The 24,002-nt window shown below is 44.4% G+C and overlaps 1 protein-coding gene and 1 long non-coding RNA gene across 2 annotated transcripts in view; one reads left to right on the top strand and one right to left on the bottom strand.

Annotated features, from left to right (window-relative positions):
- LOC146081121 (cryptochrome DASH) overlaps positions 1-24,002 on the top strand; it is a 29,331-nt gene that overhangs the window by 2,856 nt on the left and 2,473 nt on the right. The window contains exons 4-13 of the mRNA XM_083189093.1: positions 2,243-2,373; positions 3,148-3,296; positions 5,010-5,098; positions 6,088-6,161; positions 7,202-7,291; positions 7,685-7,764; positions 9,246-9,305; positions 9,392-9,549; positions 19,464-19,583; positions 20,428-20,604. Coding sequence (XP_083045219.1) covers positions 2,243-2,373; positions 3,148-3,296; positions 5,010-5,098; positions 6,088-6,161; positions 7,202-7,291; positions 7,685-7,764; positions 9,246-9,305; positions 9,392-9,549; positions 19,464-19,583; positions 20,428-20,604 — 1,128 coding nt within the window. The remainder of the gene's footprint in view (positions 1-2,242; positions 2,374-3,147; positions 3,297-5,009; positions 5,099-6,087; positions 6,162-7,201; positions 7,292-7,684; positions 7,765-9,245; positions 9,306-9,391; positions 9,550-19,463; positions 19,584-20,427; positions 20,605-24,002) is intronic.
- On the bottom strand, positions 4,636-22,117 carry LOC146081122 (uncharacterized). Its single transcript, XR_014475063.1, has 3 exons — positions 21,999-22,117; positions 20,659-20,845; positions 4,636-4,663 (listed from the first exon to the last, which is right to left on the bottom strand). It is a non-coding gene; the product is annotated as an uncharacterized LOC146081122 (long non-coding RNA).

Raw genomic sequence — 24,002 nt, 5'->3', positions numbered from 1 at the left:
TTGGGCAAAGATGAGATAAGGCCCTGATCGCAAAGCTCCTTTTTTTCTTAAATAGACAAAACCATGCTGGACTGCAGGTGGGGCAAATGTAACAGAGAGATTTAGATCTGAGAGGCCGTTTCTGACTTGTCTGTGCTGGCTTCGAATTCGCAACCTTTCTGATTATTGATTGACTGCGCACGGTTTGATGTTCGCATGCCTGAAGGCTGCGAGTGAAGGCAGATGGCACCCAGGGTGATTGACACCCTGCAGGTGTTTGGGGGAGTGTTCCCTGACCTTCAGATGGAGGGCCGCCGGTGTCATCAGTGACCTAATTCTCGCCACTGCCATTGCAGCGCTGAGTGAGTCCTGGCAGACTCTGTGCATTACAAGCAGAGGGAAATCATCTGTTGGTGAATGATTTTCCCCGTGTGCATGGCTGCTTAAGTTCAAAGGGGTGGCGGCTACGTGCTCCCTGGGCTCTGAACACTTGAAGCCCAGTGAGCAGGTCTGAATCGGGCCCTGTGAGGTTTGTTAAAACTGAACTCTAAATTGCGATGTAAAAAAAAAGCAGCCAGTATTTACCCTGCACAGAAACATATCTCGCCTAAATCTAACTCTCTCTGCACATGTTACATCTGCCCCACCTGCAGTACAACAAGGTGCTTTGCAATCAAGTTTTAATAACTCCCTACCAGCCAACTAGCTACTAACTACTGTCATTTTTCAAACACAGTCTGTAAGATGGCAGTTAGGAGCTGATTGGTTGGTACTTTCATTCCCCATGTTAGCTCTCTCCAAGGCTTAGTATATATTATTTGTATATTTCTATACCATCAACATATTCCATTGCTATTTACAGCTGGGAACACAACAATAATAAAACAAGACAGATAGGACAAAGGCCCTGCTTGCTAGCTTCCATACTTATGTATTGAAGATACTGGCTATTTGGTGGACTGTTTGGTGCACGGTGCGATATTTGGTGGACATGCAATGCAATGTGCGCTCCCACGGGCATCGCATCATACAGTGCAAAAAGTATGTGCTGCACATACTTTTTGTACTGCCCACGGATCGCATTGCATGAAAAATGCATGCAATGCGATGCGATCCAGCCCATAACGGGTGCGATCATCGCACCGTGTATGGGCACCTTAAGAGATACCTTAGCATTGTTGTATCTCCTTTAAGTGGTTTCCATGTGGTATCTGCAGTGTCATCCACAATTGCTGTCTTTTATTTGGATATGGGATAAGAGATTAATATGAAGCAAATACATAAATAATAGCGTCACCTCTCCTACTAGCTAGAATTGTACATTGAAACTTCAGCCCCTCTCTTCTGTGTTCCACCTTGGGGGTAAAGTGAGGAGCTGGCTTTCTGGTGGCAATAAATTAGGCCCACTGTGCCACAGGTGTGAGGCGGTTATTGTGTTTTTTTTTATTATGCGGTCATCCTAAGTAGAAGTAGGCATTCATGCACATTCCTTCCATAGACTGGAAACTGTATGTAAGAGACGTAATCATTAGCTGGATATTTACAATGTCAACATTCATAATGTTGCCAGACATGGTGACATTATTAAAATGTCTACATTAGGGTTAGTCTGCAGGACAGGTGGGAAACAGGTAATAGGGTGTGGTACTACACTCCGACGGTTGTGTTTCCGACGGTCATTAGTCTGACATCGGAATCCCAACAGTGCTACAAAGCTTTTTGCGGGCGCGCTGTGCTCGCCACACTGGGGGCCCATTGGGCTCACACGAGGATAAATTCTCCCACTATGTGGTTTGTGGACCCAACGAGGGAGATTAGGTTGGGCTTTTACCAGTCGGGATTCCGACATCAGTCTGCTGTCTGTCAGAATCCAGACTGTTAGAGCGTCATCCAGCACCCAGGAGAAGAATACTGGGACATCAGATGACTACACAGGAAGTGATGGTCACATGACTGTTAGCCCCGCTGGAGCCATCAGGAGCAGGTAAATGACTGCTGCATCACCAGGGACAATATGTTGGTATTCTAACATGAAGATTGTTGACATATCATACTACCATGCATGCAAGGCTATTGTCAGTTATGCAGTGAACCTGCTTTGACTCTTTATCTAAATTGAAAACTATATTCTGTATCCAGAATGTAATCTCCTTTGTGTAGGGAGATGGAAGGCCAGAAATACTTCACTAGAAAAAACTACATTTTGTGTATAATGCTATTATTTATTACTTTTGCATCAACATTGACCGCTCTGTATCTCCAGGTAACGAGTGAAGAGCTCGATGTTGTGACATCCATAAAACAAGTCTGTTCCCAATATGGAGTAAAATTTCAGTCAATTTGGGGATCCACTTTGTATCACCGTGAGGATCTTCCATTCAGACCTATCTCAAGGTGAATGTTCCAATATTCTGCTATTGCAAGAGAATAGATTGGTGCCTGGCTGGGGTAGGTACCTTGTTACACTCCAGGTGCTGTTACCAGAGAATAGACTGGTGCCTGGCCTTACAGGGGTAGGCACCTTGTTACACTCCAGGTGCTGTTGCCAGAGAATAGACTGGTGCCTGGCAGGGGTAGGCACCTTGTTACACTCCAGGTGCTGTTGCCAGAGAATAGACTGGTGCCTGGCAGGGGTAGGCACCCTGTTACACTCCAGGTGCTGTTGTCAGAGAATAGATTGGTGCCTGGCTGGGGTAGGCACCTTGTTACACTCCAGGTGCTGTTACCAGAGAATAGACTGGTGCCTGGCCTGGCAGGGGTAGGCACCTTGTTACACTCCAGGTGCTGTTGCCAGAGAATAGACTGGTGCCTGGCAGGGGTAGGCACCCTGTTACACTCCAGGTGCTGTTGCCAGAGAATAGACTGGTGCCTGGCAGGGGTAGGCACCCTGTTACACTCCAGGTGCTGTTGTCAGAGAATAGACTGGTGCCTGACTGGGGTAGGCACCTTGTTACACTCCAGGTGCTGTTGAACTCCACCCTTTACCATGCCTTGCCACAGGTTGCCTATCCCTGTTCTGAGACCAGATGTCAGGGAAGGATGAGAGAGCTATTGGGAGATGTATCAAACCTTCTAAAGAAGAGCAGTGAAGAAGTTGCCCTTAGCAACCCCCCCCCCCCCCTCCACTGCGTAGTTTCCCCCCAGTGACTCCCTTATTGTGTATTGCAGGTTACCAGATGTCTACACCCAGTTCAGAAAAGCAGTGGAGACACAATGCAAAGTCCGGCCAACGCTTCAGATGCCAGAGTCGCTGAAGACTTTGCCAGGAGTCCTCGAGGAGGGAGCTGTGCCGACAACAGAGGATTTGGGGCAGCAGGGTGAGAATGGTCTATTAGCTGCTCACTACTTTTATTGATCAAGCCATCCAGGATGCATTATATTCACTTAAACATTTAAGTTCTTCAGTGTAGTCGTTTGTAGTAATTTGTATGTCATTGTGGGGTAGATGTATGAAGAAGTAAGCCAGAGGAGAAGTGCCCCATGGCAACCAATCAGCTGCCCTATATAAATTTATATTATGCAAGTTACTTCAGTGCTGATTGGTTGCTATGGGCCACTTCTCCTCTGGCTCACCTCCTTACGTATCACTATTTCATACATCTACCCCTGTATGCGTTATGGCAATTTGGGCAGGATGTACTAAGCTTTTTAACGTACCAGCATTAATTACACTGAGATGTCCTTAGAAATGTGACTTAAATGACAAAGAACAGCTCTCCCAATGAGCTGTCCTGTGCAATATATATAGGAGGACCGGGTTTAGGACAGACTGACCGGTGCACGTGGGGGGGGATCCGATTACATCCTTATTAGGGGGAATTCTATTGGATAACCAAATCAAGATAGCGATACCCACTGGCTCCAAGCTTCTTCAGAATGGATCCTATTACGGAGCTTGGTACATATGGCAAATGCAGACAAATTTTCAGATTTCTGGCCTCAAACAATTGACCCCATGTTAAAAAAACATATCACCAGCATAAATATGCTGTTTATTACAATATATTGTTTTTTTCTCCAAATGGTATTATACAACAAACATTTGTGCTTGAATCTCGACCGACAGAAGTTTATTTGTCTTAGTAACTGTCAAATGGCCCATACAGGCATAACTTTTAATGCTTGCATTGGTTGCACAACCATTTGCTGTGTTTTTCACACACAAACTTTTTAAATTGTCTTTATTTATAATTTTTCAACATATCACATTAAATAGAAAAACATCCCCAAAACACAGATAAACCAAACAAATACAAACTTATACATACAACATTCATACAAGTACAGTACAGTTTATTTTGCTTCCTTATTACATAATTCATTGCTTTGCCCTTGCTATCCTAATTTTACCCTTCGGACCCCTCACTTCCGTTTTAACCTTTTATTGGCAAACCGATTAGTTTTTTTTACTACTAACATCCAAATTATCTTTACGTTGTTTATGCAACATTTGTGTCTATCAAAATTTGTGCCGAATTAATTATACGTTTGTACCCAACGCTTTTATACTATTATGCAAATTTCACACACAAACTTATTGCACTCATTATAGATACATTTGGTTTTCTTGTCCTTTGATCTGAGATAAATGTAGCATCCCTTGCGCTGTGTGGAATGGCGCTGGATGCTGCTTGGAGCTGATGAAGATTCCATGGGAAGTATTTGAACCCAAATGGAAATAAACCTAAATCCAAAATAAACAGAAAGGGCCATATGTATCAAGCTTCAAAACAACCAGCCAATCAGCTACTACCTGCCATGTTACAGTCTGTGTTTGAAAAATTAACAGGTAGGAGCTGATTGGCTGCTTGTTTAACACTCTCCACTTTATCACTTTTTCAAGCTTAGTACATCTGGCACAAAGACACAAAAAATGTGTTAGGAAAGACGTACAAAAAATATGTTAAAGGGAGGTCACTTATTGTGATAGTTTAAAAAAAAATATGGATCCAAGGGGAGTCAGTTTACAGAGGTTAAGGATGTGCAGTAGTTTCCTTGCTGACTGTTCTTTATGGCTTTATGGCTGACAGATCCTCTAACTGACCCAAGAACTGCGTTTCCGTGCAGTGGTGGTGAGAGTCAGGCGCTACAGAGGTTGCAGCATTACTTCTGGGACACAGTAAGTAATAGTTATGCACCAATAACAAATGTGCACCAACAAAATGGACACTTGGAGCAGTCAAAGTGAATCACGGCAACATAAATTCTGTGCTTTCCATCACACTATAGAGGATACCTCTGTTGAATGACTGAACATTGATCCCTGACCACATCGCTGTGAATGTTTAGGAAAATATAATTATTTAATGCTGTATGCTCTAACAATGTTTGTTACAAGGAATATTTCCAAGCAACAAAAGTTGCCTCTTAATATCTGGGGATGGCCATTGCTGGGTTACCCATGTGCAAGATAATCCTCAATGATTTCCCCTATTGATGGTCAACAATGCTTTACAATGCGTTAGGCTATGGGCCAATGACAGCCTGTGGGCGGGGCTTCATGAGTGTCGGGGGTGGGACTAAGTCTGTCTACTAGCACCTTGGGATATAGTCCAAATAATAATATATTTTTAATAAAAAATAAATAATAGTTTTTGCTTGTGTATCATCAATGGTGGAAATCATCCAGTTCTCCAAACAGTATTCAGCATTGGTCATAAACCATTGATTTTGAATCGTCCATGGCCATCCCTTAAGCTGGGTACCCAATAGATGTCCTTTTGAATGATTTGGCCAATTCTGACTGTTCAGAAAGACCAACCGCTCAAATTGTCCAATGTGCCTTACATGCAGGATGACAGATGGCATCGCAAGCGAGGAATGTGCTGTGGAAAGCAGCATGGCCACCACCGGTGCTCTGTAGCTGCCAGCACCGGCAGGTGTGTATGCACTTGCCGATGCTGGGTTCCTTTTATCCGCAATATCTCGGTATATAGGTCATCAAGTGTGTACCCAGTATTATGTTTTCATTTATCGCAGAGCTGTTTCTATTTCTTACCACTAGAGGGAGCCCTTGGATTTACAAACTGATTAACTGTATCTGCTTTTCAAACCCCCCCCCCCCCCTCCCCCCATTTTACTTTTCTCTTATTTCCATTTTCAATACAGAATCTTGTTGCTTCCTATAAAGATACCCGTAATGGACTTATAGGTCTAGATTATTCAACCAAATTTGCTGCATGGTAAGGTTCAATGATATAATAGTGCAATGATGAGTAACTTTAATATGTAAATATGTAAATTGGGGAGGGTCAGCTGTGTTTATTTTATTTATTTTTTATGTTATCCACTGTATATTATATTCTTCTGTTTTATATTCTTCTTCTTATTTTTCTTATTTATATACAATTAAAATAAATAAATAAATACAGGATAAACACTAAAGGGAATAAGCAAAAAAGAGTTGCCGCCCAGAACTAAATCTAAAGGTGCTCACACACTAGACAGATATGCGATCTTAAGATGTGCACGTAAATTAGCCCTGAAATCTTTTGTCTGTCCTGCACCCAAACATCCGAATCCATGGGCGCCCGAACACCCAATCGTATGAACGTGGCCGAAGACACCCGAATCCCTGAGCGTCCTAACTTGTCCGAGCATGCCCGAATACCTTAGCGCGCCAACTCCCAAATACCCAACCGCGCGAACATGCCCGACTATCCAAGCATTCAAACGCATCTGAACACCTGAGCCTGCAAACTCCCCCAAAAATTGTATCCCTGAGCACCCGAGCGTGCAAACACGCCTATGCGCACCAACTACCAAATGTCCAACCGCACGAACGCGCACAAGTGCCCAAATATCCGAGCATCCGAAGTTCCCAAACACACCCCAGAGACTGAGCGCCCCATCTCCCAAATACCCGAATCCAAGAAAACCTGAGTCCCACAGATCTTTAGCTGCAGGTTCTGATCTTCCCCGCAGCAGGTAAGATCAAAAGATCCTTCTAAAGATCCACCAGAGTGCGTATTGGCTCGCGATCGTTTGTGATTGCGAAGGATTTCTCTATTTTATTTTCTTACATCTGCCCCATGATTTTGTCCATTTTCTAAAAAAGCAGCTTTAGGGTTGCTTGTGTGAGACTGCTACTTCTGCCTCATGCGAGGGTGTCGGAAAAAGACCTAACTAGGGTAGGCCATCAGCACCTCTCACCCTGCACCCTAAAATTCGAGATTAATGACTTGTGTTTACCACATGTCCAATCTGTTTTGCTGTATTTCAGGCTTGCATTGGGCTGCATATCCCCTAGATATATTTTTGAGCAGATCCAGAAATATGAAAGAGAACGAACTGCAAATCAAAGTACATACTGGTAAGAATTATAAAGCAATTTTCTCCTTTTATTGTGTTTTTGAATCATCCCCCCATTCTATGTTTCTATGTTAATCTCTTACTTAATCCTTATACACTGTGGCTTCAGTCGTGCCAAGCAGCCCTCTGGATGCGACAAAACTACTCTGCTAGGCTGCAGTGATTAATGTAATGTGTGGCATTGGTACATCTGTATGTGACTTTGCCTGGACCTGTGTAAGGGTGCTGTATTGATGCTGCCGCTGCTTTTTCCATCTTTGACATTTTATATTTTCAAAACAAATTCCTATACGATTGTAGTCACAGCCCAGTGTCTCTTGCACACTTTTACTGGTGTTTTGTGCCATCTGTGATACTAAATGCAAAGTTTAGAAAATAAAATGTTTTATTTTAGGGTTATCTTTGAGCTTTTATGGAGAGATTACTTCCGTTTCGTAGCTCTGAAGTATGGGAAAAGAATATTCTATCTGAGAGGTAAGATGGTATCTGTGGCGTGACTATACAATTTGCACCCCCCACCGAATATTTGGGCAGCGCCCCCCATCGCCAGTAAAGTTAAGACAAACACAAAACCCCAGCCATGCCTTACCCCCCTCCATGCTTGGCATTGCCACATCTGTGGCTGGGACCTGCAGGTCTATTTGTCTGCGGTCCTGGCGCTCCTCCTGGCTCCTGCTAATGAAAAATTACTGCTGTAAGGGGGCAGACATTTTGTGAGGGCCATTTTTCAATAGCAGGAGCCAGAAGGAGCGCCGGGACTGCAGACAAGTAGATCTATCGGTCGCAGCAGCGGTGCAGCGCAGCAATAGCCCCCCCAGACCCCCGGCTCCCACCCTTACTCATCACCCCCCCCCACCACGCGGTCTGTGGGGCTTTTGTTACGCCACTGGGCGATGGGATATTGGATTCTGTGCTTGGTATGCATACATCCTTCCTGTGCAATGTATGTATTGATGGGGGAAGGAATAGTAAACCAGAAAACTGCACGCAAACATTTTAAGATGATGGTCCCTAAATATGTAATATGGCCTGATAGAATACACATAATAGTTTAATAAACACAGGAGTGTAAAACAATATAGACCTTTAAAAAAAACAAAAACACGAGAATATTTTTTAAATACTATCGTATAAATGTAAAGTACTGGTTTTTAATGTGTCTATTGCTAGAATTGTGTTCATTTAGTAAATATTTTTATTCTGTCAAGCTGTACAGGTATTACATATTTGTGCCACTGTCTTAACCCTTTGAGTGCCAGGTGAATTTGTCAAAATAGGTGTGAAAATTGCAACACAAACATTTTTAATCATCATAAGGACCTGTCATGTTTACCAGTATATAGGAAATATATTATTTAAAAATATATATATATTTGAATTCATATAACAAATATGAGTGACGCTGGAACTTTTAGCACATATTTTGCACATCTCTCACAGATACTGGCACTCAAAGGGTTAAGGCCCCCATACATCAGTCCGACTTGTCTTAAGGGCAAGTCGGACCCGATTTACCTTGAGTTCCCCCGGCAGCTCCCAGAGAAGGCTGACAACGGACTTCATATGTCATTTTTTAAACCACTTTTCGATTTATTGCTTGTAAAAGGACTCCTGGGGAGTTCCTCTGAAGTCGTATGCAATACATCGCGGGTGCTAAAAAGAACATGCGTTGTGCTACTAATGGCTACACATCCAATTGTATCTTCTGTGCAGCACGTCAGACCTCTGACTCTGAACCAATGCTCATGGGTACTTGCATTGTTTCGGAGCGTATGTCAAGCACATGCGATTTGGCCATGTATGTGGGGCATTTAGATTGTTTTACTGTAGCTCTGTATTTCTTGTTTACTATTCCATATAATAACTACCTGCCAGCATAACCCATACTATGGCAGTACCCGGTACCTCGTTGCTGAATGATTTGCTCCCTTACAGTGACCTATTCAAATATTTAGGTCTTCAAGATAAAGAGGTACCCTGGAAAAAAGACCCGCAGCTATTTGATGCCTGGAAAGGTCAGTGCGTGTCTGGTTCTCTTCCTCCTGTCACATACAGATGCTAATATTGTATGCTTGTAATGATCTGCTATTCCTCATTATAGAAGGTCGAACTGGGGTTCCTTTTGTTGATGCCAACATGCGTGAACTGGCAATGACTGGTTTTATGTCAAACCGAGGGCGCCAGAATGTGGCCAGCTTTCTCACCAAGGACCTTGGCATTGACTGGAGAATGGGTGCTGAATGGTTTGAATATTTACTGGTAAGGAAAGAGCTGAATTACAGCATATTGCTTGTCATATGTTCCAACCCGCCAGAGGGACAATGCAGGTGTATGGCCAGCTTAACACTCCTACTTAGCCCAGGGTACTATGCGACCAAAGGAGCCCGGTGTAGCAAACATTTGTACAGTACTAGATGATCACAGAGACTGGTGGCCCTTGTGTTTTGTATAATCATTTTTTATTGATTTTCAAGGAAAATAGGGAAACATGGGAGGCATAGGATGAGACACGTAAACAGCCAACAGATCTCGACGCAGCGAGATGAAATAAAAAAATAATAAAAAATAATAGCATATACGCTGCTAATATCTTCCTCCAACATTATTACAGTTCAAATAACATGAGTTAAACTAGGGAGGTTGTATTGCGTCTATTCGGTAAGGTTAGTAAATCGGAGTCAATGGGACGAATACAATTGGGGAGAGAAACAGAGAAGGAGGGGGGAGGGGCAAGGGAGGAGAAGGTGGAGGAGGGGGGGGGGGGGAGGTGACCTTTCCCTTACATGGTGCTGTTTATGCATTTATAGCTAGTGTGGGCTAGTGTTAGTCCAGGTATTTTCTTTACACGAAAAGGGCCTTGTATTCCTGTGTGGACTTGTACTCCATCCAGGGGAGCCATGTGACTGTAAATTCGGAGAGTTTATCTACTGATGAAAGCAACACATCCTCCATAGACATATAGTATTCGATTTTTGTAAACCAGGATTTGCGTGTGGGTGGGATTGTGGATTTCCATAAGGCAGGTATACTGGCTCTTGCTGCGTTGCCAAGGTGTCTGATCAAAGAGGTTTTATAACAGAAGAGGGGAGTGGTAGAGTGGTTCAGCAGCCAGAAGGCAGGGGTCGCAGGGATGGGGGAGTGGAGAATTTTCTGTGAGGTCTCTATGACCTCATTCCAGAAGGGTGTGATTAGCGGGCAGTCCCACCATATATGCATGAGGGATCCAGTGGACTTCTTGCATCTCCAGCAGGTTGCTGGGGTGCTAGGGTTCATGATGTGTAGGATGGAGGGGTGTCTGTACCATCTCATAATTAATTTGTACTGTGTTTCTCTGGTTTGGATGCATATAGAGCTAGTGTGGGCCTTTATGTAAATTGATTCCCATTCCCTATCAGATATGTGTAAATTAAGGTCCCTTTCCCACGCCCTGGTGAATGATGAGGTGATATCGCTGTTTAGGTCTTGAAGAAGTTTATATAGCAGTGAAATTGTGTGGGTAGTGTCGCAAGTGGATATACAGAGTCTTTCAAACGCTGTCAGTTCTCGGGATGAGGGGGGTGTTCTGGAGCCTGTTTGTATGTAGTGTCTGACCTGTAGGAATTTCCAGAAGTCCCTTGATGGGACATTCCATTTTGTTTGTAGGTCTGAGAAAGGGCGCATGCTTGAGCCTAGCATCATCTGTCCTACTCTGAAGAGGCCTTCTAGTGCCCAGTGAGAAAAGTCTTGTGTGCTTAGCCCGGGTTGAAAATCCGGGTTGAATAAAAATGACGTTAGTGGGCCAAAATCGGATGATATGAGTGGGTTTCGGCGTAAAAGTTTCCAGGTGTTCAGTGTGGGGGGGATGGTTGGGTGAGAGGGTGGCGGTTTGGGGAGAGTGGGTAGCCAGGGAAATATTTCAGGGAATTGTTTCACACACACTCCTTCGAGTTCTACCCACTGCTTACTTATACGATTCCTGGTCCAGTCGAAAACTCTATTTAAGTGAATGGCATGATAGTACTTCTTAATATCGGGCAACCGGAACCCTCCTCTTTCGGTGCTTCTCGCTAGGATCTCTCGCTTAACTCTGGGTCTTTTGCGTTGCCAAATAAATTGTTGGGTCAGCGTTCGAATAGTGTTGAACCATGTGTCAGGGATAAAGATTGGTAGGGTCTGGAGTATATAGAGTAGCTTGGGTAGAGAGTTCATTTTAGTGACGTTTATTCTCCCCAACCAGGATAGCTGTTTGTTGTGCCATCTGCTATATTCTGCACGGAGGGATCTGAGAAGGGGCTGGTAATTTAGGGTGTATAGGCGGGTTAAGTCGCTGGGTAGTTTGATGCCTAGGTATGTAATGTGGGAATGTTGCCATGCGAATGGGAAGGAGCTTTTGAGCTGGGGGATTAACCCGGGGGGAGTGGAGATGTTAAGAATGCTGGACTTGGACATATTAACTTTAAAATTTGAGAGGGAGCCGAATCGTTCTAATTCATTTAGGAAATGGGGGAGTGATGCTGCTGGTTGTGTGATGATTGCCAGTAGATCATCTGCAAATAGAGCTAGTTTGTAGTCTGTCTCTCCAACTCGTATACCAGTGATGTTTGTGTTTGCTCTTATCGCCCTGGCCAGAGCCTCCATGCATAACACGAAGATCAGTGGCGAGAGGGGGCAGCCTTGCCTTGTTCCGTTGTTAATAGGGAAGGGGTCTGATAGAAGGCCGTTAGTCCTCACTCTTGCTGTGGGCGTATGGTATAGGGCCAGAATTCTATGGAGGGCTTTTGTCCCCAGTCCAATGTACTCCAGCACAGACCGCATGAAATCCCAGCATACCCTATCAAACGCCTTCTCGGCATCAGTTGAGATAAGAATAGTGGGGATGTTGTGGCGAGAGGCTAAATGTATTAAATTTAGTACCTTGGTGGTATTGTCCTTTGCCTCGCGGCCTGGAACAAATCCCACCTGGTCATTTTGGATCAGAGCGGGGAGAAATCTGTTTAGTCTGTACGCCATTAACTTTGCAAATAATTTAATATCTACATTGAGGAGGGAGATGGGTCTGTAGCTGGAGCACACCGAGGGGTCCTTCCCCGATTTCGGGATCACCGTAATGTGTGCTTCTAGAGACTGTTTGGAGAAGTGTGCTTCTGCTGAGATGGAGTTGAAGGCCTGTAATAGTTTGGGGATGAGTAATTCTTTGAAGGTCTTATAGTATACTGCTGTAAAGCCGTCTGGGCCGGGGCTTTTGCCTAGAGGTAAGGATGATATGGCCGAATCTAGCTCTATCTGGGAGAGTGGTTCTTCAAGTAGGTCCCTGTCGCTAGGGGAGAGGGTTGGGAAAGCAACTGAGGATAGGTATTCCTTTGCTTGAAGCATTTTCTGTAGATGTTCTGTTGGTGAGGGGGCTTTGTGTAAGTTGTATAGTGAGGAGTAGTAGTTTTTAAAGCATGACGCAATCTCCGGGGTTTTAAAGCAGTAGGTATCTGCATCTTTCTTTATCTTGTTGATAAAGGAGGCGGATCTTTGAGCTCTTAGAGCTTGCGCAAGCAAGCGACCAGGCTTATTACCCCATTGATAGTACTTATTCTTGCACTTACGTATTTCCATTTTGGTGCGTTCGGCTAAGAGTTTGTTCAGTGTGTTTCGGGATTCGATTAGCTCAGTTAGGGGTGATGGTGAGGCCCCAGACTTGTGTAAGGTTTCAAGCTTATGGATATTTTCTAGTAACGCTAGAATCTGTGCAGCTCTTTGTTTTTTCCTATATGTGCCCAGCTGTATCAGTTTGCCCCTGATGACGCATTTATGTGCTTCCCATAGGGTTATTGCGGATATACCTGCGGTGTCGTTCAGCTCAAAATATTCTAAAAGTGCTTTGTCTAATTCTGCCTTGCAGTGTGTATCCTGTAGTAGTAACTCGTTGAGTCTCCATGTCCATTGGCCAGGGGTCTGTTGGGGAGTTTCTAGCGTTATTGAGATTGGGGCATGGTCTGACCAGGTAATGGAGCCTATTGAGGCGTCTAGGAGTAGGGGAAGGTGTCTGTGACTCAGGAATATGTAGTCTAGTCTGGAGTAGGTCTGATGGGGATGGGAGTAAAACGAGTAGTCTCTACTAGAAGGATTGAGAGTTCTCCAAGAGTCGGCCATTTGTAGGTCATGGAATATCTTTTGAATTTTTAGATATTTTTGTGCCGTAAATCTGCTGGAGCCTGTGGAGGTATCAGTAGTTGGATCTAAGGTCCAGTTGAGATCTCCTCCTAGGATTGTCGTACCTTCCAGTAGAGAGTCTAAATGTGTCAGGTGCGTGCGGAAGAATGAATATTGGTCTTGATTAGGGGCATACACCACTACGAAAGTGTAGGGTTGTGCAGAACTTTTACATTTTATGATGAGTATTCGACCGGGGGCTGGTTTCAGAATTGATACGTCAGAGAGCTGGAGATGTCTAGCAAACATTATTGCCACTCCTTTAGACTTGCTATTAGGGGTATTGCAGTAGTAGGCAGTAGGGAAACGGTGGTTGGAAAGAGATGGGTTTTTAGCGGATAACCTAAAGTGTGTTTCCTGGATTAAGGCAACATCTGCTCTTTCTGCCCAGAGGGTCCTGAGCAGGCTGCTTCTTTTCTCCGGGGTGTTTAGGCCCTTGGCATTAATGGAAATGATTTTTAGTTTACCTGTTGAGGTCATAAATGCCGAGGAAAGGTTTGGTCTGCATATTGTTGTGAAAGGTCAGGGGTGTGGAGGTGGGATGGGGGGGGGGAGGAGGCATGGAGGAGGGAGGAACGCTTAAACATTTCTAAAACACAAAAATAACAATGAGAGAGGAACATGAAAAAAAACAGAAAAACAAGAAACATAAGCAAAGGGGGACAAAGAACACAGTACAATCCCGCTGTGAGGCGACCAGTGGTGGGGAACCACTAGCGTCTCAAAGGGCAGTAGAGCCTAAGGCGGGTGTGGGGCAGGGGGAGTCACCGCGGTTAAACAGTGCGTAATTTCTCCCAAAGGAGAGATAATGGAGAATGAAAGTGCAACTGAGAACAGGAAAGAGAAAGGGGGACATTACACTTTTACATCCCCCGTGGGTAAGTGCTTGAAACGATACTAATAGGGGAGAATGGGCTATCTCCTTTTAGACGTACACAGAGAAGTTAACTGTCTAGTGATATGTATTAAGCTAAATTAGAATTACATTGTAATATCACCATAATATAACATTATAATCACCAGTCCTGGGTACGGTCTAAGATCTGAAAAGGGTCTTGGCGAAAGTGAGCTTGTAGATCTTCAGGTGGATCCGAGATCGGGGGGTATCCAAGCTTGGCTTTGTTTCTTTCTGGCATGTTGTGATTTTTGCCAGGGTTGGTCTTGTCGTCGTTGCTGAAGAGGGGGGAGATCTGGATTGCTGAACTCCCAATTGGGTATATCAGGAGTTGGTAGGCCCAAGGCTGTGCAAAACGTCGGAAGGTCAGAGAAGGAGTTTAGCACATGGTGTTTGCCGGCGGAGGTTACTTGCAGGTTGAAGGGGAAGCCCCATTTGTATTTTAACTGTCGCTTACGGAGCTCGGCGGTGAGTGGTCTTAACGCCTTCCGCTGCTGGAGTGTATGCCAGGACAGGTCTTGATAAATTTGTACGGTAGAGCCATTAAAGTCTATACCATCAAGTTGCCGTATCTTGCGTACAATACTCTCCTTCTGCGAGTAATAATGTAGACGACATATCACGTCGCGTGGGCGGTCAGACGGTGATCCTCTAGGTCTCAGTGCCCGATGTGCTCTATCCAGGATGATAGATTCTGAGGGGTCGTTTCCGAGAATCTCGTTGAAGATCTTGGTGAGTGCATCTTGCAGGTTGTCTTGCGTGACTTCCTCGGGCAGTCCTCGCAGGCGGAGGTTGTTTCTTCTCCCCCTGTTGTCCAAGTCTGTCAGGTGCAGTTGTAGAGAGCGGATCTCCGCGGCTTGAGCGGCGAGGGTTTCCGTGAGAGAATTGCAGAATGTATTGGTTGCATCTTGGGATAATTCTAGGGAGGTGGTGCGATTGGATAGTTGGGACAAGTCCTGTCGTACAGCAGCAAGTTCTTGGCGAACCGTATCTTGAATATCCTGCTTTGTTGGGAGGGTTTTCATGTATGATAGGGCGTTCTTGATTTCGGCCAGCTCCGTTGCCAGCATGGAGGTCTGGAAAGTCGAAGGCGGAGCAGGTGATGCAGGGGTTGGCGTGCCATCTGCTTGCGTAGATGATGTGGACTGTAGAAACGGTCTCATATCGGCTTGAGACATGTTTTCTTTGGGAAGAGGAGTAGTGCCTTTCTGCAGAGCCTTTTTGCCTTTGACCATAATTAGCTCAGAAGCTTGGTGTAGAACGCAAAAGGGGGGGGGGGGGGTTCTCGGATCCAGAGGGGTTGTCTTAAGTCGCACTCACATTGAAGCAGCTCATCTCATTGGGCGGTGACTCCCGGGGACCTGGCTTCAAGGGGACATCTTCATTTAGGATGTGTCATATTTGGAGAGCTTTGACCTTTTCCCACTTCTGGGCGCTGTAAGCGCTGCTGTGAGGTGATGGCAGAGGTTTGGCTTGCACTACTTTGGCTGGTTGATAGGTTGGGGTATAAGGTATTCACTTTATCAGTAGCTTGCCTTGTTAAGTTATTGACTGTGCTTAGTGCTTATAGACACTAGAGGGCAGTCTTGCATATCATATGGGATTCCTATAGTCTCTGGAAAGGCAGCTGAGATTGTATGCTGTTTGCAGCCAGATCTGTGAGGGCAGGAACAGAAGGAAACAGGTACTTTAGTCCAGTCGTTAGGGGTGCTCTGGGGAGTAGCACCCCCCTTCTCAGCTTTGGGCTTTGTGTAAGCTCCTGTTTCACTACTGCTTCCCCTCTTAGTGTGAGCTGGGGGCAGGGAGGGGTGGATAAATGCAGGAGTTTGCTTGGGACAGTATCTCTGGGGGGGGGTATCCGTTGCTGGTGATGACTGTGGTAGTAAGCAGTTACCCAGGGTTCAGGGCTCTAGAATGGCTGGCGTGGGGTAATGGCAACTGCCCTCCCGCTGCGTCACCCAGTGGAGGCTATCTCCTCGTCCCCCTGGTCACCTACTGTGTGCACGGTCCCTCTCGGGGCTTGTGCTGTGTGTGCTGCTGCTGTGAAGGTCTGGGAGGCCTCCGTCCGGGGTGCGCACGCTCTGGTGTGGCAGCGCGCGTGTACCGGTCCCTCCCTTCTGAAGCCTGACCTGGGGTGGGCGTCTGCTGGGGGGCTCCCGCAGGTCGGATACCCCCTGCTCCTGCTGCTGTCTCTCAGGACCCGTCCGTCCCGCGGCACTGTTTCGCGGGTCCCGCTCGGTCGGCGCTGTAGAAATTGAGGCCCCGGCTCGGACCTGTGACTAGGCCGCAACCCGCGAGAGCGCCGGAAAGCACTCCCCGGCTCCGCGACACCAGTCAGCTGCCGTCCGGGCGTTAGGAAGCAAGGACGTATTGCAGGGGTAGGTGTGTGGTGGGTTTTTTGGCTGTATATAGCCTTTATCAGCGTCCCAGTCCGGAGCTCTGGTATGGCGCGTCTGGTCAGGTTGCTTGCCAGGCCACGCCCCCGGCCCTTGTGTTTTGGTATGGCCCTAAGCCATTTATATCTATCATTTTTGGCTCTGCTGTTCTTCCTACAGCCACTTACTGATCTGTAGATTTAGGCCGATATCCTATAACCCGTGATCGCTATCTATCTATAATGTCAGTTCTTCGCTAGCGATGTGTTAGTGGGGGTAATAGGATAACCTTCTTAGATATACAGTAAGGCAGTATCCTGTAATTAGAAAAAAATGAAATGGAAAGTTAATGTTAGTCACTATGTTGCTTGTCCACGGTACCTCTACAAGGATCTTGCACATCAGTCAGGTATCACTCTGTATTTTAATATGCTTACCTAATTAGCCAGGGTCAAGATCTGTATATTATAGATGAATACTTATCCATTACCAAAAATAACCCAAGTCAATGCAAGTTGACGCGCTTCGACCTGGGCTTTTTGCTAGTGGGAATACAGAATCCTGGGTCAGTTCAACCCGGGTAGTGGAAACGAGTAACACGGGTCGATGGGACCAGGGTCTCTTTCACTGCACTGTAATGGTGCCGCTGGAAAATGGCAACTTCAGCATGGATTTTTTATTTGAGGAACATCACAAATATCAAAAGCAGCAAAAGCAATTTACCTAGGTCTGTGAGCCGTCACTTATTGCAGCTTGACCCCATCAGATTACACCATTGTAGACTTGAGGGTAAATTTTGTAAAACTTTTAAAAGCTGCCCATACATAGATTGTCGTTCTGCGTTGGATACATTTTAGATAAATGCAGGATACTCTTATACAGTCTTACACTTATCCACTATTTACAGTATATAGGTGACAATCCTAATTCTTATTAGAGAATAGAACATTCTATAGACCTCATCTGCTATACTCCGGCACATGAGATTGTTAAACAATAAATTTATAATATATATACGATTTTGCACAATCTCCCATTTATGATGATAAATGGGGAAGTGGGATCTTGGGCAGAGCCGTTGTGCCTGTTTGCTCTGTGTAAATAACAGAATAAAAATAGGGAACTGATTCCATCTGTGGTGGACTTTCTCCTAATTGCATTGACACGGAGACCGGGAACCTACTGTATGTTACTGTAAATACATTTCAATATCTTTTAAATTCAATACTTTTTATTGACATTTTGTTTTCTAAAAAAAAAACAGACATCGATACTGTTCATGCGTATTCTCGCTCTATTTCCTTGTCCTCTTTGTTGTCTCTGACATTTCAATATATTGCTACTAAATATAAGTGCCCTGGAGATGTGGCCATCACTCAGGGCTCAGTGCTTTACACTGAGTTTATGAAATGGCTAAGATGTAAATTGGATTCAGTGGGAGAAGTTTTCATGTAAATAGTGTATCACATTGACCCATCTTAGTTGTCTTAGTTCCCCAATGCAAGGAAGTGAAATAGGAAAAATATCAACCTGGGAGAATATTATATATAACCACTGAAAGGTGCCCATACACTATCAATTATTGTATGCACCAGTAATGAATTAAACTAAAATACACTCATAACTGGAATACACCACACTTGTATATTTATCAATAAACTTTTTTATGTTAATAAAGTTATTGATTATTACAAGAGAAAACTGAATACAGCATAAGAAATGCAAGTAAGGCATGTAAAAGTAAAGTGCCTTTTATTGTAGCTTTCCCCCTTCCCAGGCGCTGTCAGTAGGGGGAGGATGGCTTTGTATAGCGCAGCGCTATGCAAAGCTGTCCTCAAAGCCTGTCCTCTGCTGGTAATACTAGCGGATGAATGGCTTTCCCGGCAATGATGCGAGAGCGTGCACAGGCGTTCACCGCTCATCGCCAGGGCATACACACTGGGCGGCTTTGAGCTGAAAGCTGCTCAAACATGCTGTTTTCAGCTGCTTTTAGCTCAAAGTCGCCAAGTGTGTATGGGCCTTAACTGAGATGATTGGAAGACATTGGATATCTGTGACAGACCGGTCATTTTTCCATAACCTAAACCAAACCGTTAGCTCTTTACATGTACAGAGAGAGAACTTATATATATTCTATGTATCATGTACATTCCCTTATGCTAGGCGTTACACCTTTACAGAACCAATAGCTTTACACATAGCCTGTTTGTGGGTATGGGTCATTAGGTGGACAGTGTCTAAGTCAACCACTATTGGTCAACAGGCAATAGGTTGACAAAAAGGTCGACATGGACTCTGCACTGTGCCTGAAGTCTGGTGAGTGCAGCGAGCCATGCGAGGGGATGCAGTGCACCGATACAGTGACTGTGTTGACATTAGGGACAAAAAAGTGTAAAACCCATGTCAACCTTTTGGCTGTCGACATTTCCCATGTCGACCTAATGTTCCCGTCAACCTAATGAATATGTTAACCTTAAGTGGTTGACCTAATGCGTATGTCGACCTTAAGTGGTTGACGTAATGCATGTCGACCTTCCTGTGGCCAAAAAAATTATCCCAACCCAGCTCAGCTAACAAGGAAATAACCCCTGCAGAGCTTGTGTGGCCTGTGGCATGTGCTGGTGGAAAGTCCCTAGTTGGCCGGCTCCCTGCTATGCGAGTACTGAGTTGCTTGGAGAAACCTGAATCTGCTGCAATAAACGTGTTTACTCCTGTGCTTCCAGGTGGACTACGATGTGTGCAGTAATTATGGGAATTGGTTATACAGCGCTGGAATTGGGAATGACCCGAGAGAAAACAGAAAGTTCAATATGATTAAACAAGGGCTGGATTACGATGGCAATGTATGTATCACAGTAAATATAATTCCTCTAACACAACTTGCTGTGAAACAGTGGTAAATGCAAAATTATACCCAGTGTTCTCATTTTATTACACTGTAATATACTGTATATAAGCACACGGCCGCTTATCTTTAACCTGTCCCAGCTTCTCCCAGTCGCTCCCCCCTCCCAAAGTGCCACTCATTAAAGCCCACAGCATGACACTTCCACTGCCCCCCCCCCCCCCCCAATTCGACCACTCCCCACTACTTAACTTAGTACAAAATTGCATTATACCCCTTTCACATCGCACCTAATTACCGGGCTCATGTCGGCTTCTTGCTGTTTTGACCCGGTAATTGTTGCAATGTGAAAGGGGTTAACGGGTCCCACAAACCGGTAAAGAAGAAGGGCTCTTACCGGTTCGTTGCCGTGTTGCTTTACGCTGTGAACAGGTTAATCGGGTCGAGCTTCCTGTTTTCCGTTCACACCAATGGAGGAGGCAGCGCTTGGCGCAGCGCCATCTCTAAGCGCTTCCTCCTCCCCCGATAATGCTCTGCCACGCCCACGGATGACGTCAGCGAACTGGCAATATTGCTGGTTTGCTGAGGAGGTCTGAACCAAAATACAGGATCGCATCGGAACTGAACCGTTTCAAAGTTCCGTGCGACCCTACATTTTGCGGTCTGAATGCGGTATTGCTGTGTCAAATAGGAATGCAATTTTAATACTTATGATGATGGCCAACTGGTGTCTGTCTGGTAATCGTCATGCTTTTCGCTGGTCTATGTACTTATGCCTATGATTAGTTGTCGGATGCCAGATTTATTGTGCTGATTTGTGTTTCCCACTCTCTCTATAAAAGGGTGATTACATCCGACTTTGGGTTCCAGAATTGCAGCAGATAAAAGGGGGAGATGCACATACTCCTTGGGCACTGAGCAATGCCTCACTAGCACATGCCAATGTAACTATAGGAGAGACATACCCACTTCCAATTGTCATGGCCCCAGAGTGGAGTAGACACATCAATCAGAAAGGGGTAAGTGCTATTGTGCTTTGGATACACGTATAAATAATATGTATATGGCCATACCTGTATAAATGAAGTTGTCCAACCATACTGTAATATTCAACTAGTGAATGATAAGGAACAGTAGATTATTATTAGAGGTGCTGCTACAATGATCCATGCTCCAGACAGTGTCCTCATATAGGGCAAAGATCGCCCATCTGGATCACAGGTGTGACAAGACATCGCATACCGGGCCATATGCACCAAGCTTCAAAAAGTAAAAAAATGGAGAGTGATAAACAACCAAAGATAAAAACAACAAAAGTTACAATGACCATTAAAATGTCCCTTATAATGTCACTTATAAAAATGGAGATGGAAGGAGAAGGAATAAAAAGCACCCAAAGGGTGGAGGACAACAGGGGTAAAGGCAACCATCAAGGGAAATTGTGTAAATGTCCAAGTAACTCAAGGAAGGGGGGTGGGGAGGTTTAGGTGGAGGTGTAGGAGGGTTAGGCTGCAGGTAGGGAGGATTAGGATTGGTGTGGGCAGAAAGAAGGTAACTATACTTACCTGGCAGTAGGGTAAACCGTACAGATACCCTGCGCTCTGACTGATCAGTATGTGTTCTGGGCTGCTGCTAGTTTATGCTTGCCTGTGTGTTTTCTAATGCCACAGATGTATTGGATTTCCTTGTGCTTTATGTTAAGTAAAAATGGTTTACAATATAATGAAATTGCAAGTGGAGATTGTGTTCATGAATTGATCAATGCATTTAAGCCTGCAGCCCCCTTCACGGGACCCCACTTTTCTGCAGGTCCTAACACTATCACTCAAAATGGCTACAATACACATAGCTATCACATCAACCCTAGATAAGCTCATTTACCTGAAACCTGTGACAGCTGCCCCTTTAATACTAATTCAGGTGCTGTGTTTGGGATGGTCTCACCTTTAAAAGCCATAAAGTACTTGGCAGGTGAGCTTAATCCCAAGAAAAAAAAACACATGTTCATTTTAGCTATGACGTGCAATCAGTTGCCAGGTTCCCATGAAAACCAGTTGTTAGTGTAGGACAGGCATGTCCAACGTTGGCCCTCCAGATGTTGTGAAACTACACATCCCAGCATGCTTTGCAATAGTTTTAACATTTTCTAATAGCAAAACTGTGGCAAAGCATGCTGGGATGTGTAGTTTCACAACATCTGGAGGGCCAACGTTGGACATGCCTGGTGTAGGACTTGCAGTAAAATGGGGTCCCTTGGCGATGGGCTGCAAGCTTAAATGCATTGATCAATTCATGAACTAAAACCCCATTATTTATTTAATTGATTATTTGAATGTTAAGGTGAGTCAGTTTGTTGTAGTGAGTGCTGGGCCCCCTGTGATATATATATTACCAATTTAAGTGTAGTAATTACCTTGAAAATGAACATTCAGTGAGACCATGTTTGAAACCTGTGGTATGAAGAGGATCATTTATCCTTTTGCAGAGGGCTGCGTGCTGCTGCTCTGTGTTGGTAGTCCGATGGTCCACAGTAATATACAAATAGGATTTTCCAAACTGTATGAGGCGCAAAAAACTGTCCAGATGTTATCCCAACAGTCAAATTTCCATCCAATCTTCCTAACCGTTATACAGTGGGTCTCGGAGCGTATCAGGAAAAAGAAGAAAGAAGACCACCGATTAGATGTAAACTAGATCAGAAGACTTTTACTAATGAAGTCAAGAGAGTTGAAGAGCACAAGTGGGCGTACCCAACTCACAGTAGGGATAGCACTGTATGTGCACGTAGCGGGTACTTGTTCCGTTATTTGCGAATCTTCTATATTCTCCCTCTCGGCCCTCAGTGTTGTATGCACCATAAAAGAAATTTGAACAAAAATGTGTGACTCTGAATAGATCAATACTATATATATTATTGTGACAGGAGAAGAGCTTTCTAGGCGCACCTCACTCACTTATAACAGGAGGGAGGCACACATATAAAGGTTTCTTTTCCAGTGTTAGTGCATCAGGTATATACACAAGTGAAGTGAGGAATAGTAGGCGTACCCTACTCACGGTAAAAGTAGGATGGTCTAAGCCCGTAACAGGTTCTTTGTCTTTCTATTCAGAAAGAATTTCGTGACTTGTTCCACAAGTTGTGAATCTTCTATGTTTCCCCTCTTTGCTCCCGGTTTTTTGTGTACCGTAGAGACAAAAATTAAACAACAGTGTGTGACTCCAGATAAATCAATACTGTGTGTGTGTGTGTGTTTTATAACGGGAAATAGACTTTGTAGGCGCACCTCACTCACTTATAACAAGAGGGAGGCACACATATAAAGGTTTCTTTCTCGATATAGTTGCATCAGGTGTGTGCACAAGTGAATTCAAGAATGGTAGGCGTACCCTACTCACGGTTAAGGTAAGATGGTATAGGCCCGTAGCAGGTTCTTTGCCTTCCTCTTTCAGAAATTCGTGACAATTATAATTATCTCCGTCCCATGCGTGTGGGTATTAAAAAGACAAAAAAAGGTGCAATGTGTAGTCTCGTCATTAAATTTCTATATCTCAATAGATAATTTATGAGATTGTGAGATATTTCTAATACCAATGATTATGGTGAAATACTGTGTATATCCGTACCAAAACTCACACAGAAAGGTGTTCTCAGATTGTGCATAAAGGTATCTTTTGGTGCTCTCAGTTTGTGAGTAGATATCCTCCACCAGATCACAAAGAAGTTTCTATACCCCATGTGAATAGAACATTTTGAGTGTAGATCGTATCGGCGTACCCCGACTTACGATTAGACAGATGTTTGTACTCCCGTAGCGTTTTCTTTATGCCCTGGTTTGTTGGTGTTGTACTGGAGTATTCTCATCCAGACAAATACCCAAAACGTAGAGGGCAAAAAAGAAAAAAAGACTGTTTCAGAGTTTGTACCCCAGGAGCAGAAATTCTCCCTATTTGGCAGTCTAATGCCCCAATAAATGCTCAGTGTTTTTCCTCCGTAAAGGCTGCCGACGCGTTTCGGTGTAGGACACCTTTATCAAGACATCCTACACCGAAATGCGTCGGCAGCCTGTGTGGAGAGTGAGCAGCCATCACATCTATCCTATCCGACACTGGATGTATGTATAAAACTTTAAATTTTTTAAAAAAGTTTTTTTTTTATTTTTTTTTTTTTATTTTTTTTGGACATTTTATCTTGAACTTTATCTTGTGTATGACCACTGTGGGTCTTATCTGTTGGGATTTGTAACATCCTATCATTGTGGGGATGAAGGATTTTTAAGTGGAAAATAAAAAAGTCTTTTTACGGAGGAAAAACACTGAGCATTTATTGGGGCATTAGACTGCCAAATAGGGAGAATTTCTGCTCCTGGGGTACAAACTCTGAAACAGTCTTTTTTTCTTTTTTGCCCTCTACGTTTTG

This window comes from Crinia signifera, chromosome 5 (assembly GCF_055691185.1).
Source record: "Crinia signifera chromosome 5, ASM5569118v1, whole genome shotgun sequence".
Classification (NCBI taxonomy): domain Eukaryota; kingdom Metazoa; phylum Chordata; class Amphibia; order Anura; family Myobatrachidae; genus Crinia; species Crinia signifera.
Note: the sequence above shows the minus strand (reverse complement) of the source record. Positions and strands in the feature narration are given on the sequence as shown.